The sequence below is a fragment of the Lithobates pipiens genome, unplaced genomic scaffold (assembly GCF_037356315.1).
Source record: "Lithobates pipiens isolate NorthernLeopardFrog02 unplaced genomic scaffold, aLitPip1_a1.2 Scaffold_22, whole genome shotgun sequence".
NCBI classification, from domain to species: Eukaryota; Metazoa; Chordata; class Amphibia; order Anura; family Ranidae; genus Lithobates; species Lithobates pipiens.
In genome coordinates this window covers 194496860-194512585 of record NW_027507784.1, presented here as the reverse complement: position 1 = coordinate 194512585, position 15726 = coordinate 194496860, and the positions used below count along the sequence as shown (strand labels likewise).

Genomic DNA, 15726 nt, shown 5'->3' with positions numbered 1-15726 from the left:
ACTGAATTTCCCAGCAGCCTGTGTTCCGCCTATCACAGACGTCGTATCATCCTCGTCCGTAGTACGAGGATGATACGATGTCCGTGATAGGCGGAACACAGGCTGCTGGGAAATTCAGTGTTCCGCCTATCACAGGCGAAGGCGGAGCCGGAGGCGCGGCTTTTGAATAGAATGGCCGCTGTCTGTCTGCTCGACACGCTGATCGAGCGGGCAGACAGCGATGACTCGAGTATAAGCCGAGGGGGGCACTTTCAGCCTCAAAAAAGAGGCTGAAAATCTCGGCTTATACTCGAGTATATACGGTACTTATTTACAAAATTGTATAACAAACAGAAGAAAAAAGAAAAACTTTTTTTTTTTTTTTCAAAATTTTCTGTCTTTTTTATTTGTTTAGCAAAGGATAAAAACCACAGAGGTGATCAAATACCACCATAAGAAAGCTCTATTTGTGGGAACAAAATTATAAAAATGTTTGGGTACAGTGTAGCATGACCGCGCAATTGTCATTTAAACAGCGAAAGCGCTGAAAGCTGAAGATTGGCTTGGGCAGGAAGGGGGGAAGTGCCCTGTATTGAAGTGGTTAAAAAATATTCCTTTATGCCATGACTGATGGCATAATATTCCTCTATGCCTTATGACGGCACAGCCCCAGCATGCCCCGGGACTGTGCCGTCATAAGGGGCGGTCACCCGGTGACCCCGCCCCATATAAGTTGTAGCGCACCGTGCACACAGCATTGCAGCAGGAGAGAGTGTCGTGTCAATATCGGAAGAAGACAGGAGGGAAGAAGAAGATGGAAAACACCGAGCCACCACTAGCAAAAGAGCAGAAGATCGTGGAGGAGCCCGGGAGAAGAATCGGCGAGTGGGAGAAGAGGCCGGAGAGCAGAAGAACCAGAGACCGGGAGAGAAGGCCGGAGATAGGAGTCGGAAGAGACCCTGGAAGATGGAAGAGACCCCCGGAGCTACCTAATAAAAAACTACTTTAAAAACCTGTCTAGTGTGTTTGTTTAATGACACTTTTTTCCCCCAGGTGAATGGGTAGGGGTACGATGTACCCCATACTTATTCACATAGGGTGGGGAGCCGAGCTGCGTGCTCGGATAAAGGTCTGGTATGGACCTTGGGGGAACATTCTCGCGGGCAGGTGCTGTAGCTGCCCATGCGTTGTATTTGGTTAGTCGGACCAGCATACAAATGGGTTTCCCGCCAGGAACGGCGTCCGGTGGAGTTCCACGGGAAGATTTAAAACATGTTCTATTTCTAAAGGCCATCAGATATTTGGACAGCAAAGGACCGATGAAGCCCACACAGGATCAAATTGCTGTCAAAAAGTCCGGTCGTGTGTACGTGCCATTAGAATCACTTTAAAGAGGAAGTAAACCCTGATGAGTTTACTTCCTCTTTGATTCCCTGCAAAGGTAAAGCATAATGGACTACTATGCATCGCATAGTAGTCCATTATGTGTCACTTACCTGACACAGGAGCCAGCGATGTCACCGCTGTCCCCTGTAGTCCGGAGCATCCATCTTCTTGGTGGGTCTCGCTGCTCCGCTGCTGTCATTCGACGAAGCCGCGATGACGTCACTCCCACGCATGCGCACAGGAGCCGCCACTGTTGACAGCGGCACGCTCAGTGCGTCTGCGCGCCGCTGACAGCGGTGCCTGTATTTTGGCAAATATCTCCTAAACCGTATAGGTTTAGGAGATATTTCTTGGACCTACAGGTAAGCCTTAATCTAGGCTTACCTGTAGGTCAAAGTGGTTTGTAAGGGTTTACAACCACTTTAAGTGTTTGTTACATTTCTCCCTGCATTACAAAATGTTGGGCTATGAAGACACATATGGCATACAATACTTCTCTACTAAGTGTCTCCCTGACTCTATCACTTACAGTTGTGCTCATAAGTTAACATACTCTGGCAGAATTCATGATTTCTTGGCCACTTTTCAGAGAATACGAACGATAACACAAAAACATTTCTGTCACTCATGGTTAGTGTTTGGCTGAAGCCATTTATTATCAATCAATTGTTTTTACTCTTTTTAAATCATAATGGCAACAGAAACTACCCAAATGACCCTGATCAAAAGATTACATACCCTAGTGATTTTGGCCTGATAACATGCACACAAGTTGACACAAAGGGGTTTGAATGGCTATTTAAGGTAACCATCCTCACCTGTGATCTGCGTGCTTGCAATTAGTGTGTTTGTATAAAAGGTCTGGACTCCTGACAGACCCTTGCATTTTTCATTCAGTGCTGCACTGACGTTTCTGGATTCTGAGTCATGGGGAGAGCAAAAGAATTGTCTACGGGAAAAGGTAGTTGAACTGTATAAAACAGAAAAGGGATATAAAAATATATCCAAGCAACTGAGAATGACAATTGGCAGTGTTCAAACTCTAATCAAGAAGTGGGAAAGGAGGGGTTCTGTTGAAACCAAACCACGGTCAGGTAGACCAACTACAATTTCAGCCTAAACTGCCAGGAAAATTGTTCGGGATGCAAAGAAAAACCCACAAATAACGTCAGGTGAAATACAGGACTCTCTGAAAACATGTGGTGTAGCTGTTTCAAGATGCACAATAAGGAGGCACTTGAAGAAAAATGGGCTGCATGGTCGAGTTGCCAGAAGAAAGCCATTACTATGGAAATACCACAAAGTATCCCGCTTACATTACGCCAGACAGCACAGAGACAAGCCTCAAACCTGGCACAAAGTCATTTGGAGTGATGAGACCAAAGTTGAGTTTTTTGGCCACAACCACAAACGGTACATTTGGAGAGGAGTCAACAAGGCCTATGATAAAAGGTACACTATTCCTACTGTGGAACACAGAGGTGGATCGCTGATGTTTTGGGGATGTGTGAGCTATAAAGGCACAGCAAATTTGGTCAAAATTGATGGCAAGATGAATACAGTATGTTATCAAAAAATATGGGAGGAACGTTTGCATTCATCAGACCGGAAGCTGCGCATGGGATGTACTTGGACATTCCAACATGACAATGATCCAAAACACAAGGCCAAGTCGACCTGTCATTGTCTACAGCAGAATAAAAGTAAAATTTCTTGAGTGGCCATCTCAGTCTCCTGACCTCAATATCATTGAGCCACTCTGGGGAAATCTCAAACATGCAGTTCATGCAAGACAGCCCAATAATTTACAGAAACTAGAGGCTTTTTGCCAAGAGGAAGGGGCAGCTTTACCATCGGAGAATATAAAGATCTTCATCCACAAATACCACAAAAGACTTCAAGCTGTCATTGATGTTAAAGGGGAAACACACAGTATTAAGTATTGGGCTAAACTTTTGATCAGGGTCATCTGAGTAGTTTCTGTTGCCATTATGATTTCAAAATAGTAAACGCAGTTGATTGATAATAAATGGCTTCAGCCAAACACTAACCATAAGACCCCTTTCACACTGAGGCATTTTCCAGGTGATACAGCGCTAAAAATAGTGCCTGTAAAGCCCATGGAAAAAGCCTCAGCTGCAAACCCAGTGTGAAAGTACTCATGCTTTCACACTGGGGCGCTACGCTGGCAGGGCCTCACAAAAAGTCCTGCCAGCAGCTTCGTTACTTTACTGCCTGGGGCAGCTCAGTGTGAAAAGGGTCTGAATGAAATAAAAGTTTTTGTGTTATCATTCATATTCTCTGAAAAATGGGCAGGCAATCATAAATTCTGCCAGGGTATGTAAACTTATGAGCACAACTGTATAAAATAAATCATTTTAATTTTACTGCCATAAGTTTAGCGTATAAGACATGCATAATTGCAGCTACTGTTTCATGCAGAGGTGGGTAAATGGAGAAGCTTAGATGGTGTTGTGGGAGGGAGGGTTGCTGGAGAATGTAGGTACAATTGAACAACGGTCTGGGTTTAGCTGGAACAGAGGTGTTGGATACGGTGCACAGTAGCCTTGATCACTACAAAACAACATTATAATGTGTCATAGAAACATACTAGATGATAGCAGTCAAGGGAAAAAAGACATGTTTAATAAGTACAGTATGTGACCATTGAGCTTTTTGTTTTATTTTTATTTATGGCTTTCGATTGGGCATTTGTAAAAAAAATAAAGATTTGATTTTCCTGTAAATGCAATTCAAACTTCAGGGATGTTCTGTGTTTCCTTTTAGCTACATAGTGCCATGTTCTCTGGGAAAAGTGGTGACCGTATTGGCCAAACTTGGAAAATTAATGAAGAAAAACCAGTTGGTCATTATACCCATATTACAAAGTCAAAGGCAGAATATGTGTTATTCTACACAGGTAAGGCATGCTCATAAATACTTTACAAACTGTTTAATAAGATCACGTGGAGTCGTTCATTTTATCTTTCCCCATGAATTTTTTTTATTGAGAAAGTTCAACATACAACGTAATAATAAGCATGGTGGCCAAGGTTACAGCATGAGGTATAACCTTAGCATAGTGAAAAAAAAAAAAAAAAGCACTTTCACTCCTTTCATCAATGAGTCTCATTTTGCAATATTTAGGCTAGTGATGGAAATAGGTAGGTATAGTATGAAAACATATTGGGATTGGTTACCTTTGCAAATCCGAGAGAGACATGTCACCCCCGATTGTCATGTTTGCCTGAGTAGTCATGAAAGAAGGAAATAATGGAAAATCTGAGCAAGGAAGCATCCAAAATGCTCACTAAAATGATTTAACTCGAGAGCATCAAAATGTTTTCCGTATGAATTCTCTATGTATCACCTGGTGCAAGTTAATTTTGGTATTTAGCTGTGGATCTTGCAGTCAGCAAACCCAAGTCTTCGTGTAATGGGTAACTATCTTGAGTGATATATGTTGGTTTCTCCATATCTGCAGTTTTGTTAATGCAAGAGAACCGCAATCATAGGTGATTGTAGTTTCCTCCAGTGAACCGAGACACATTGTCTGGCCACGTTCACAATGTGCATCGCTAGGGATTTAAAATTTTTACCTTTGGACAAGCTGGTATGATGCAGCAAGCTTTGTGGGGTAAAGTCCGAGGAGCAACCAAGAATGGACAAGGTTATGTGATTAACCTCCCAGCAGAAAGGGTGCAAAGAGGTGCACCTCCACCAAATATGGATCAAGGTTCCCACATCTGCTTTGTAACACCAGCATTTATCAGTTGCTTCAGGGTAGAATTAATGTTTTGTGGATGGTGGTACCAACTAGCTCTTAATTTAAATCCGCTCTTTTGCACATTTACATGCTAGGAACTTTTGTGGATCATTATGTGGGTTAAGTCCTAATTTCCTTAGACAATAGACCACCAAAATCTCATTCACACTTGAGGCTTTCTGTATTCCAATATGAAGATGAGTTTTGGAATAAGTTAAGATAATTGAAAGAAATCGTCTTTTTTGAGGAGCACTTGACATGCATATTGATTCAAAGGGGCAAGGTTCCTGGCATTCAAAAAGTGCCTGACTTGGAAGTAAGCTTACAAAAGTACTGGATGAATAGGTTAGTGAGAAGGTCATGCTGTGCGATCCAAAAAGTGGCCCCTTTTAAAAAAAAAAAATGACCTGCCAACATGTTTGGTGTAGCCCAATATTCTTCCATAAATTTTCCACTTGGCCCAGGGGAATTCTGGATTGTACCAAGTGGCAAGAGTGGACCTTTCCCCAAAGAAATGGAAGAGGCATTGCTTGCGAGTTGGAAAACATGGAGCGCAAAACCTTTTTAGCAAATGGGTTTTCAGAGCTTGGAGAGATTAAGTCAATGGTAACTATAGGGCATTACCCATTGGGAACATCAAGAAAGATTGTTCCACTGATCTCCAATATTTCAACAATTGGGGCAGGGTCCAGTCCACAATTCTTGTTAAAGTGGTTGTAAACCCTTACAACCAACTTTGACCTACAGGTAAGCCTACATTAAGGCTTACCTGTAGGTCCAAGAAATATCTCCTAAACCTACAAGGTTTAGGAGATATTTGCCGAAAGACAGGCACCGCCGTAGACGGCGGCTTGCAGACGCACTGAGCGCGCCGCTGTCAACGGCGATATGCTGTGAGTGGTGGCTCCAGTGCGCATGCGGGGAAGTGACGTCATCGTGGTTTCGCCGAATGACAGCGGCGGAGCAGCGAGACCCACCGAGAAGATGGATGCTCCGGACTACAGGGGACAGCGGTGACTTCGCTGGCTCCTGTGTCAGGTAAGTGACACATAATGGACTACTAGGCGATGCATAGTAGTCCATTATGCTTTACCTTTGCAGGGAATCAAAGAGAAAGTAAACCCATCAGGGTTTACTTCCTCTTTAAATGACAGGCTCAGTAATATTTTCAAATATCCAGAAGGCCAGTGCCTTTCTTATAGTTAGGGAGAGTCGTAGGAGCAAAGCTTAATCTTTGAGTTTTCCCCTTCCATGTAGTCATCATGGTCTTCGGAGAAGAAGAAAAAAGCAGTGGGCAAGGAAATTGTTTGAAGTGTGTAAAGTAAACAAGATAGAACATTTATTTTCAAAATTGTGCCTCTCCTGAACCAGGAATAGCATGCTTTATCCCAGGCTTTAGGATCTTGTTGGATTTGGTAGTTTGCGACAATAGAAATCTGACAGGAATGATGGAAGTTGGATCCCTCTTGGTCACCCCTGCTCTGGGCAGAGTGTATGATTTGGAGTAGTTCACTTTCAAATTTGAAACAGACTAGTAGTGATCCATTTCTTGCAACAAATCAGGAAGTTATATTCGCAGGTCAGTCAAAGCAGAGTGTCTTCAGCAATGGCTGCTTATGTATACTCTCTGACCTTCCCCAAGACTCCCTGCACCACCAAATGTGTGGTGTGTAGACTCCTGAGGAAGGGTTCTAAGGTTATGACAAATTGTGTTGGACAGGGGTTGGTACCCCTGTCTCATTTCATTTTAGTCCAAAAAGGGGGCCATTTACTCTCACGTTAGCATGAGGGGAAGCGCACAAAGACAGTATAATTGAGCACAACTTGTCTTGTAAGCCTTATGCCCCGTACACACGATCGGACTATCCGCCGGACAATCCGCCCGTGTGTGGGCTCCGGCTGACTTTTTTTCCCAAAAGTCAAGCAGACTTAGAAGTTTTGACTCAAAATTGTCTGCCGGACTCTGCAGTCTGGTGGACAATCCGGCTGTCTGTGTGCTAGTCAGCCGGACTTTTGTTGCAATGAACAGACTTGCCCACACACGGAGAAAAGTCCGTTCATTTTGAACATGGCTCCAGGTAGATGGGACTAGCGACGGAAGTCAATGTCACCGCCTCCATCGGCGAGATTGACACCTCACGAGCCCCGTCACCTGGTATGGACTTAAAGGGGAAGCCCTACGCCGAAAAAAACGGCGTGCCCCCCCCCCCCCCCCCAAGTCCATATCAGACCCTTATACGAGCCCGCAGCCCGGCCGGTCAGGAAAGGGGGTGGGGACAAGCGAGGGAAGTGAGATCCATTTTGGTAGGGAGGGAAGCAACTTGTTGACTGGGATTTTGGTATACAGTTTAACATTTATAAATGAAATGGCCTATAGTTTTCCACGCGTGTCACATACTTACGGTAGTCTTTCATATTTTAATAAAAGGCCATTCCATCAAATCTGAGCACCATGCTATGCTACAACCAGGATCTAAAAAGCCATGTGCGGGGATCTTGTACTTCCTGAAGCCTCTGCTGGGAACCTTTTTCTTCCTTAAATTAAATAGCAGTCAGATATTAGAAGACATTACTGTCAATAAAAGGCCCTTCATAGCTCATGTATATACACATTTCTTTAGAACCAATGTCTGTGCCTTGTATTAAACAAACTGTAAAACCAACATCTATTGTAATTGTCAGAGTTAACATGCTAATGTGCCCTAAACCTAAAGATTTCTTCACAGTAATTCTAATCTAGTACACCTTGTTTTTGAGAAGTAAACCTTTTTATTATAGCTAGAATAATGTAAAATGACCTTTTGAGGGACTGAATATACCTTTTTTTATATCTTCCTGAGCTCCTAGGCACAGGTGCATTGCAACGTTTTACAAAGTGGAAGCACGCATGCTAATTGCGAGTGTTCTTCCTGGTAGAGTCTCCACATAATGAAAATTTGGAGGCGGTTTCAGAAAATAAAAGTTGCTTAAAGTGTAACTAAACTGCATCTGATCACCACAAACTAAAAACTCTATTTAATTCATTTTAATATTCAAGCAAACTCATCCATCCAGCCTTGTCTCCATGCTTTCTTGTGTTGAAATCACTTTGAAAAACAACCCTTAACGTTCATAACTGTGACCATCTTGAGTAAGGGTAGATGATTCATGTAGCATTTACAATGTACTTCCTGGAATCCATCTGACCTTAGCTTATGCATAATGGTATGCTTAGCTGAAAAAAAACCTCCTCCCCTTCTCCAGATGAAAGAAAAAAAAATGCCCATGAAGATTCCTGGGATGTATGACATCAGTTTGGCTTAAGCCAGAAAGCAGGAAGCAACTGAAAAAATATAATCTACCTTCCTATTTATTTAGGCCCCTTTCACACTGAGGCAGTTTGCAGGCACTACAGCGCTAAAAATAGCGCCTGAAAAAAAACGGCCCCTTTCACTTCAGTGTGAAAGCCGGAGGGCTTTCACACTGGAGCGGTGCGCTAGCAGGACGATGAAAAAAGTCCTGCTAGCAGCATCTTTGGAGCGGTGAAGGAGCGGTGTATTCACCACTCCTAAACCGCTCCTATCCATTGAAATCAGTGGGGCAGCACGGCAAAGAGTTTGCGAGCGGTTTTAACCCTTTTTCGGCCACTAGCGGGAGTTAAAACCGCCCGCTAGCGGCCGAATACCGCCGCTAAAACGACGGTAACGCAGCGATAAAAATATTGCTGCTTTACCGCTGATGCCGCTCCTGCCCCAGTGCGAAAGGGGCCTTACTAATCCTAGCAACATAAATATTTCATATTTAAGAATATTTTAAGCACTGCGTAAAATTGTGGTGTTTATATGTTCAAAATATATGGTATATTCTGTACATGTTTCTTTTCGTTATTACTATTTGGTCTGTATACAGAATACAGGTTAGTGCCTCAGAAACTACCAACATAGTTTCATAGTTAGTAAGGTTGAATAAAAACGCCAGTTCAACCTGAGTGAGTGTCTACAATTGTTCCTTTCCCTGTACATTGCTACACCCACATCAGTCCCTATCCTCAAGGAGCCCACAATCCAAGGTCCCCATTCATATACTAGGGCCCATTTTGGACAGACGCCAGAAGCCAATTACCCTACCTGCATGTCTTTGGATTGTGGGAGGAAATCGGAGTACCCGGAGGAAACCCATGCAGGCACAGGGAGAACATACAAACTCCAGGCAGGTAGTGTCGTGGTTGGGATTTGAACCAGCGACCTTCTTACTGCTAGGTGAGAATGCTAACCACTACACCACTGTGCCGCCCAAAACATATGTAGCTCAGCACAGTTGCAAGTAGTGGTCAATAATTGCATATTATCTTTGTACAGATTCTTTTACAAAAATTGACCAAAGCCATTAGTTTCCCTTTTAATTAGATTTTTGCTGATAAAAATCCTCACCATGTCAAGGAATTTAGCAAACCTAATTGCAGCTTTTTACTGCCTATTTTTGTAAAAATGCACATCTGCACACCAATTACTTTTTTTGTGTTTTAAGTAAAATCTATATGAGCAGTCCCACAGGGGGAATCGGTGGGGGGGGGGGGGGGGGGATGAAATTGCTGGTAAAGCAGTGTGCAGAGCCACAAGCAGGAAATGGTATTTCAGGAGAATACTATATATATATATACAGTGTACAGAATGCCCCCAATTGCTGCAAGAAACAATGTTGTATTAGAATTTTTTGTCAGAAAATAATAGTTGACTGCAAATTTAAATATAACTTTAGATTTTCATAATAATAAATTGGGAAGTAACAATAAAAAATATATATATATATATATATATGTTATAAGCAATGTTTCAGGGAAAGTTGAGTCTTTTAGAGCCCTTTCACATTACCATCATTTTAGTGGAGCTTTTCAGGGCACTGTCGGGGCGCTTTTAACCCCGCTAGCGACCGAAGAAAGGGTTAAATGCACCCGAAAAGCGCCACTGCCGAAGTGTTTTGCAGGCGCTTTGGCAATGGCGCCCATTCATTTCAGTGGACAGGGGCGGTGGAGGAGCGGTGTATACACCGCTCCAAAGATGGTACTTACAGGACTTTTTCCAACATCCTGCAAGCGCACCGCTCCAGTGTGAAAACATTCACGATTTCACACTGGGGCTGCAGGGGAGGCATTTTTCAGGCGCTTTACAGACACAATTTTTTAGCCCTTTAGCGCCTGAAAAACACCTCCAGTGTGAAAGGGCTCTAAAGGTAGATTCATTATATTTCCACCTGCATTAAAAATGTATACAACAAAGTAGAGCAGAGAAATAAAAAAAAAAAAGACATTCATCATGTCGATGTTAGTAAGTCAGCAGGGTTTTCATAACACCCTACTGCATGCCATGGTTTCAATGTATGTCTACAGTTTACTGTGGAATGTTCACACTTGGAGGTTGATTAAATAAAGGCAAGTATACTGTGAACTGCAAGTGCAGTTGCTCTAGATCTGGGGGGAAGCTCTGCTGATTCTAAAATCTAATGATGTACTAGCAAAAATGCTGTTTTTTATTGTTCTTGCATGTGATTGAGTATTCTTTGCAAAGTGAAGCTTTTACCTCATTTACTAAGCGCTGGAGAAAGTGCACTTGCAGTGCATAGTATACAGTATTTTACCTTTTAGTAAATCAACCCCATTGTCTTTTATTCTATAAAATTCATAGGGAAACATACAAATTGTGGACAGACACTCTATATTGGGCCTAATAGAAACCTAAAAGTCCTGTACTATTTGCTTAGTTGCTTATTCTCTGCCTCGGCTTAGAGTATCACCTTTGCTCCATAAAAATATGTAAACGCAGCGTGACTTTGAATTTATTTTATATGGAAGCCTCTGTATATCTATTGATATATTTATGCACTATAAATGTAACCTCTCGGGTCGTTATGTAAACTTTTCTCAATAAAATTCTCATCTTTCTGTGTCTGTTATTGTATCCATTCCTTTTTGAAAATCCCTTTAGGTGTTTAAATATGCAGAAAAGATTAACAACGTTTTCTTCATTTTCACAGATAACACTATTAAAGGATATTCTGTCAATGATCTATGCGCTTCAACAGCGGGCCAACCAAGTAAACGTTCAGACACCAAACATGATCCTGAATGGCAAGCACAGATGAAAGACTTTATACCCATCTTATCCGAGAGGTATTTTTTATGTGTTGTTTTGAAGGTCAGACAATAAAGCCATAGTCATGTTGTTTTATTATGATTGTGCAGAGTGAACCAAATATAATTTATATAGACAAGAATTTCTGACCTTGTGAAGTAAAAAAGCTATCTTCTACTAAATACTGTGAACAGAACATTTTGCACTAATATAGAAAGATAAGAGTTGATGGGAATTCCGCACATTGCTAGTAGATTGACTGTCGTAGAGTTTTGTTTGACAAACACTGTGTATTCTTTGTAATTACATATAAATTGTACTGGAGACTTACATAGCACTTGGCTTGTAAGGAATCCTTGTATACACACACACACACACACACACACACATCTAAAGTTCACAATCCAGGTACTTTTTATAGTCAAGTGCTAAATTGAGGCACCCTTGTTTCAATTACTTTTTATTTTTTGTTCGTCTTCCATGTTCACCCGCTCGTCTCTGAGTACAGCACTGCGGAGGAAGGCATGAATATCAAGCTGCTGAAATAACCGCAAGCATGAAAGGTTGTCTGCACTGCTAAACAGACTGACAGTCAGTTGCTATAAGAATGTAAATAAAAGAAATAACTTAGATAGAGGTTTCTTTTTAAAGTGTAAGGGTCCTTTCCACGGGGCGGATCAGTGCTGATCCGCCCCGTGGATATCCGCTTGCTCAGCGGGGATCGCCGGAGCGATCTCCGCTGAGCAGGAAGAGGACAGGTCGGTCTCTGCACACTGCGCAGGGACGGACCTGTCACAGCGCCGCTCTCCCCTATGGGAGATCGGGTGACGAGGGCCGCAGTGTCCGTCGTCATCCGATCCGATGACGGATGGAAAAATAGCTTTTTCCTCTGTCGCACTTTTTCGGATTGGAGCGGGTCAGATGTCAGCGGACTTGTCACTGCTGACATCCGACCCTCCATAGACCTCTATGGAGCATCCGTTCAGCTCCGCCTGAAAAACTGACAGGCGGACCTGAACGGATCGTCCGTGTGAAAGGGGCCTTAGTTAACCTTTACAGAAAAATCTGTAAGGTGAACTTACACAGCTGCTCCCTACTGAAACCACCGCCTGTGGAAGGGAATGCCACATCCTTGCCGCTCTTACAGTAAAGAACCCTCTCCACAGTTTAAGGTTAAACAGATTCTCTTCTAATTTTAGTGAATGGCCACGTGTCTTTTTAAATTCCCTTTCACGGAAAAGTTTTATCCCTATTGTGGGATCACCAGTACTGTATTTGTACATTGACATCATATGCCCTCTCAAGCGTCTCATCTCCAGAGAGAATAGGTTCAGTGCTCGCAGTCTTTTCCCGTAGCTGAGATAATCCAGTCCCTTAATTAGCATTGGTGCCCTTCTCTGGACTCTCTCAAGCATGTTAAAATGTTTTCTCTTGAGGTTATGTTTTTTAATCTTGGTGAACACTATAAATAAAGAAATAATGACTATGTTTGAAATGTCCTCATCTTGTGGAAGGAATGCTGGTTCATACACCTTTTCCTTCCAGTTTGAAGTGTTACATCTACCCCAAAGCCTACAGGATCTATCCTTCACACCTACAGGTACAAGATGATGAGGTTTTTTTTTCTTTTACCTCTGAACTTTGGGGCTTGAAGTTGAGGTTTAGTTTTTATTTAATTGAACAGCAGAATTGTTTCCAAAATCTCTGACTTATTTATTACTAGCTTTGTACTCTGTGATTTCAGTCACTTTCAGCTAGCCTTTGCTCTGAAAATGATGCAACCCATTACCTACAGTTTCTGTTGGAATTAATACAGTCACGTTGGTCGTTGGCAAGTTTCCTTGACCCATTTTGTAGATGGAAGTTAAAGGGGTTGTAAAGGCTCACGTTTTTTCACCTTAATGCATCCTATGTTTTACTTACCTGAACCCTCAAACTTCTCCCACGGGGACGCTCTCTCTCTCTTTCTCTGGCCGGGGTTCTCGGCTCTTGATTGGATAGATTGATAGCAGCGTAGCCATTGGCTCCCGCTGCTGTCAATCAAATCCAATGACACAGCCGCCGGAGGGCGGGCCGAGTCCTGCATTCGGCAACTATGGACGCCAAATGCTGGACTCTGGAGCGTGCCCTCAAGGTAACCCCCCATTGGAGCGCTTGGGGGTTATCTGATGTGGGGAGGAGCCACAGAGGCACCCCAGAAGACCCGGTTCGGGGCCACTCTGTGCAAAACGAGTTGCACAGTGGAGGCGGTAAGTATGATATGTTTGTTATTTAAAAAAATAAAATAAACAAACCTTTAGTGCCACTTTAATTGGCATGTGACCAGCATAAGTGTTTTGTTACCAATTAAGGACATTGACATTTGTGCAGGCACCTGTGTTAAATGTCATTGTTGGCTCTGGTAGTAACTTGACCTGATTTTTGTTAAAGCTGATCTCCAGACAAACTACTAAATGTGCAAATTAAATACAGTAAATACAAGGGAGCTGTTTACTCGCTAAAGGATTTGTTTTATGTACACTTAGCCATGCAGGTGACACTTATACCGAGTCCAGTTCAGGTACTTTCGCTAGTTGCATTCTTAACAAAATATTAATGTATATTTAGTTGCAGTAATTTGTGTACTTCATACAGTGCCTTGAAAAAGTATTCATACCTCTTGAAATTGTCCACATTTTGTCATGTTACAACCAAAAATGTAAATGTATTTTATTGGGATTTTATGTGATAGACCAACACAAAGTGGCACATAATTGTTAAGTGAAAGGAAAATGATAATTTGTCTTCCAAATTTTTATTATGGAATATCTGAAAAGCTTGGCGTGCATTGTATTCAGCCCCCTTTACTCTGATACCCTTAACTAAAATCTAGTGGAACCAATTGCCTTCAGAAGTCACCTAATTAATAAATAGAGTCCACTTGTGTGTAATTTAATCTCAGTATAAATACAGCTGTTCTGTGAAGCCCTCAGAGGTTTGTTAGAGAACCTTAATGAACAAACATCATCATGAAGGCCAAGGAACACACCAGAGGGGTCATGGATAAAGTTGTGGAGAAGTTTTAAGCAGGGTTAGGTTATAAAAAAAATATTGGAAGACACTGTTCAAGCCATCATCCCAAAATGGAAAAAGTATGGCCCAACTACAAACCGACCAAGACATGACTGTCCACCTAAACTGACAGGTCGGGCAAGGAGAGCAGAGTAGCAGTGAAGAGGCCCCTGGTAACTCCAGAGTATCTGCAGATATCCGCAGCTCAGGTAGGAGAATCTGTCCACGGGACAACTATTAGTCGCGCACTCCACAAATCTGGCCTTTATAGATGAGTGGCAAGAAGAAAGCATATGTTGAAAGAAATCCATAAGAAGTCCCATTTTCAGTTTGGGAGAAAGCCATGTGGGGGACACAGCAAACATGTGGAAGAAGGTGCTCTAATCAGATGAGACCAAAATTTAACTTTTTGGCCTAAAAGCAAAATTTTCTGTGGCGGGATACTAACAGTGTACATCACCCTGAACAAACCATCCCCATCGTGAAACATAGTGGTGGCAGCATCATGTTGTAGTGATTCTTTTCTTCAGCAGGGTGTCAGGGCTGAGCTCAGCCCTTCCTTCTCTGAGCTGGCTGCTCAGCTCTCAGTTAATTGCCATCTCCTAGCTCTCCACAATGACTCACCTATGCTGATTTCTGGCTTCCTGACTTTCTGGCTTGTCTGACTATCCGTTCCGGTTACCAAACTTTGGCCATGTTATGATTAGGTTTGTTCTATTTACTTTTATTATTAAACAAGTGTGATTTAACTGTACTTCTGTCTCGGTCTGATTCATGGTTTCTGACACAGGGACAGAGAAGCTGGTCAGAGTTGATGGGAAGATGCATGGTGCAAAATACAGGGCAATCTTAGAAGAAAACTTGTTAGAGTCTGCAAAAGACTTGAGACTGGGGCAGAGGTTCACCTTCCAGAAGGACAACGACCCTAAACATACAGGCAGAGCTACAATAAAATGTTTTAGACCAAAGCATAGTCATGTGATAGAATAGCCCAGTCAAAGTCTAGACCTAAATTTGATTGAGAATCTGTGGCAAGACTTGAAAATTGCTGTTCACAGACGCTCTCCATCCAATCTGACAGAGCTTGAGCTATTTTGCAAAGGAGACTGGGCAAAAATTTCACTCTCTAGATGTGCAAAGCTGGTAGAGACGTACCCAAAAAGACTTGCAGCTGTAACTGCAGGAAAAGGTGCTTCTACAAAGTAATGAATACAAATGCACACCAGGCTTTTCAGATAATTATTTGTAAATCATTTTGAAAACCATTTACCACTTTCATTCCACGTCACAGTTATGTGCCATTTTGTGTTGGTCTATCCCATAAATTCCCAATAAAATAAATTTACGTTTGTATGTGGTTCTGACATGACAAAAGTGGAAAATTTCAAGGGGTATGAATACTTTTCCGAGGCACGGCATGTGAGGGTTTACATCCAC

General features: G+C 42.4%; 1 protein-coding gene across 1 annotated transcript in view; it reads left to right on the top strand.

Annotated features, from left to right (window-relative positions):
* Nucleotides 1-15726, top strand: part of FAM234A (family with sequence similarity 234 member A) — a 93688-nt gene that overhangs the window by 49777 nt on the left and 28185 nt on the right. Inside the window, exons 6-7 of the mRNA XM_077448781.1 lie at nucleotides 4153-4285; nucleotides 11141-11276. Of these exons, the coding sequence (XP_077304907.1) occupies nucleotides 4153-4285; nucleotides 11141-11276 (269 nt within the window). The remainder of the gene's footprint in view (nucleotides 1-4152; nucleotides 4286-11140; nucleotides 11277-15726) is intronic.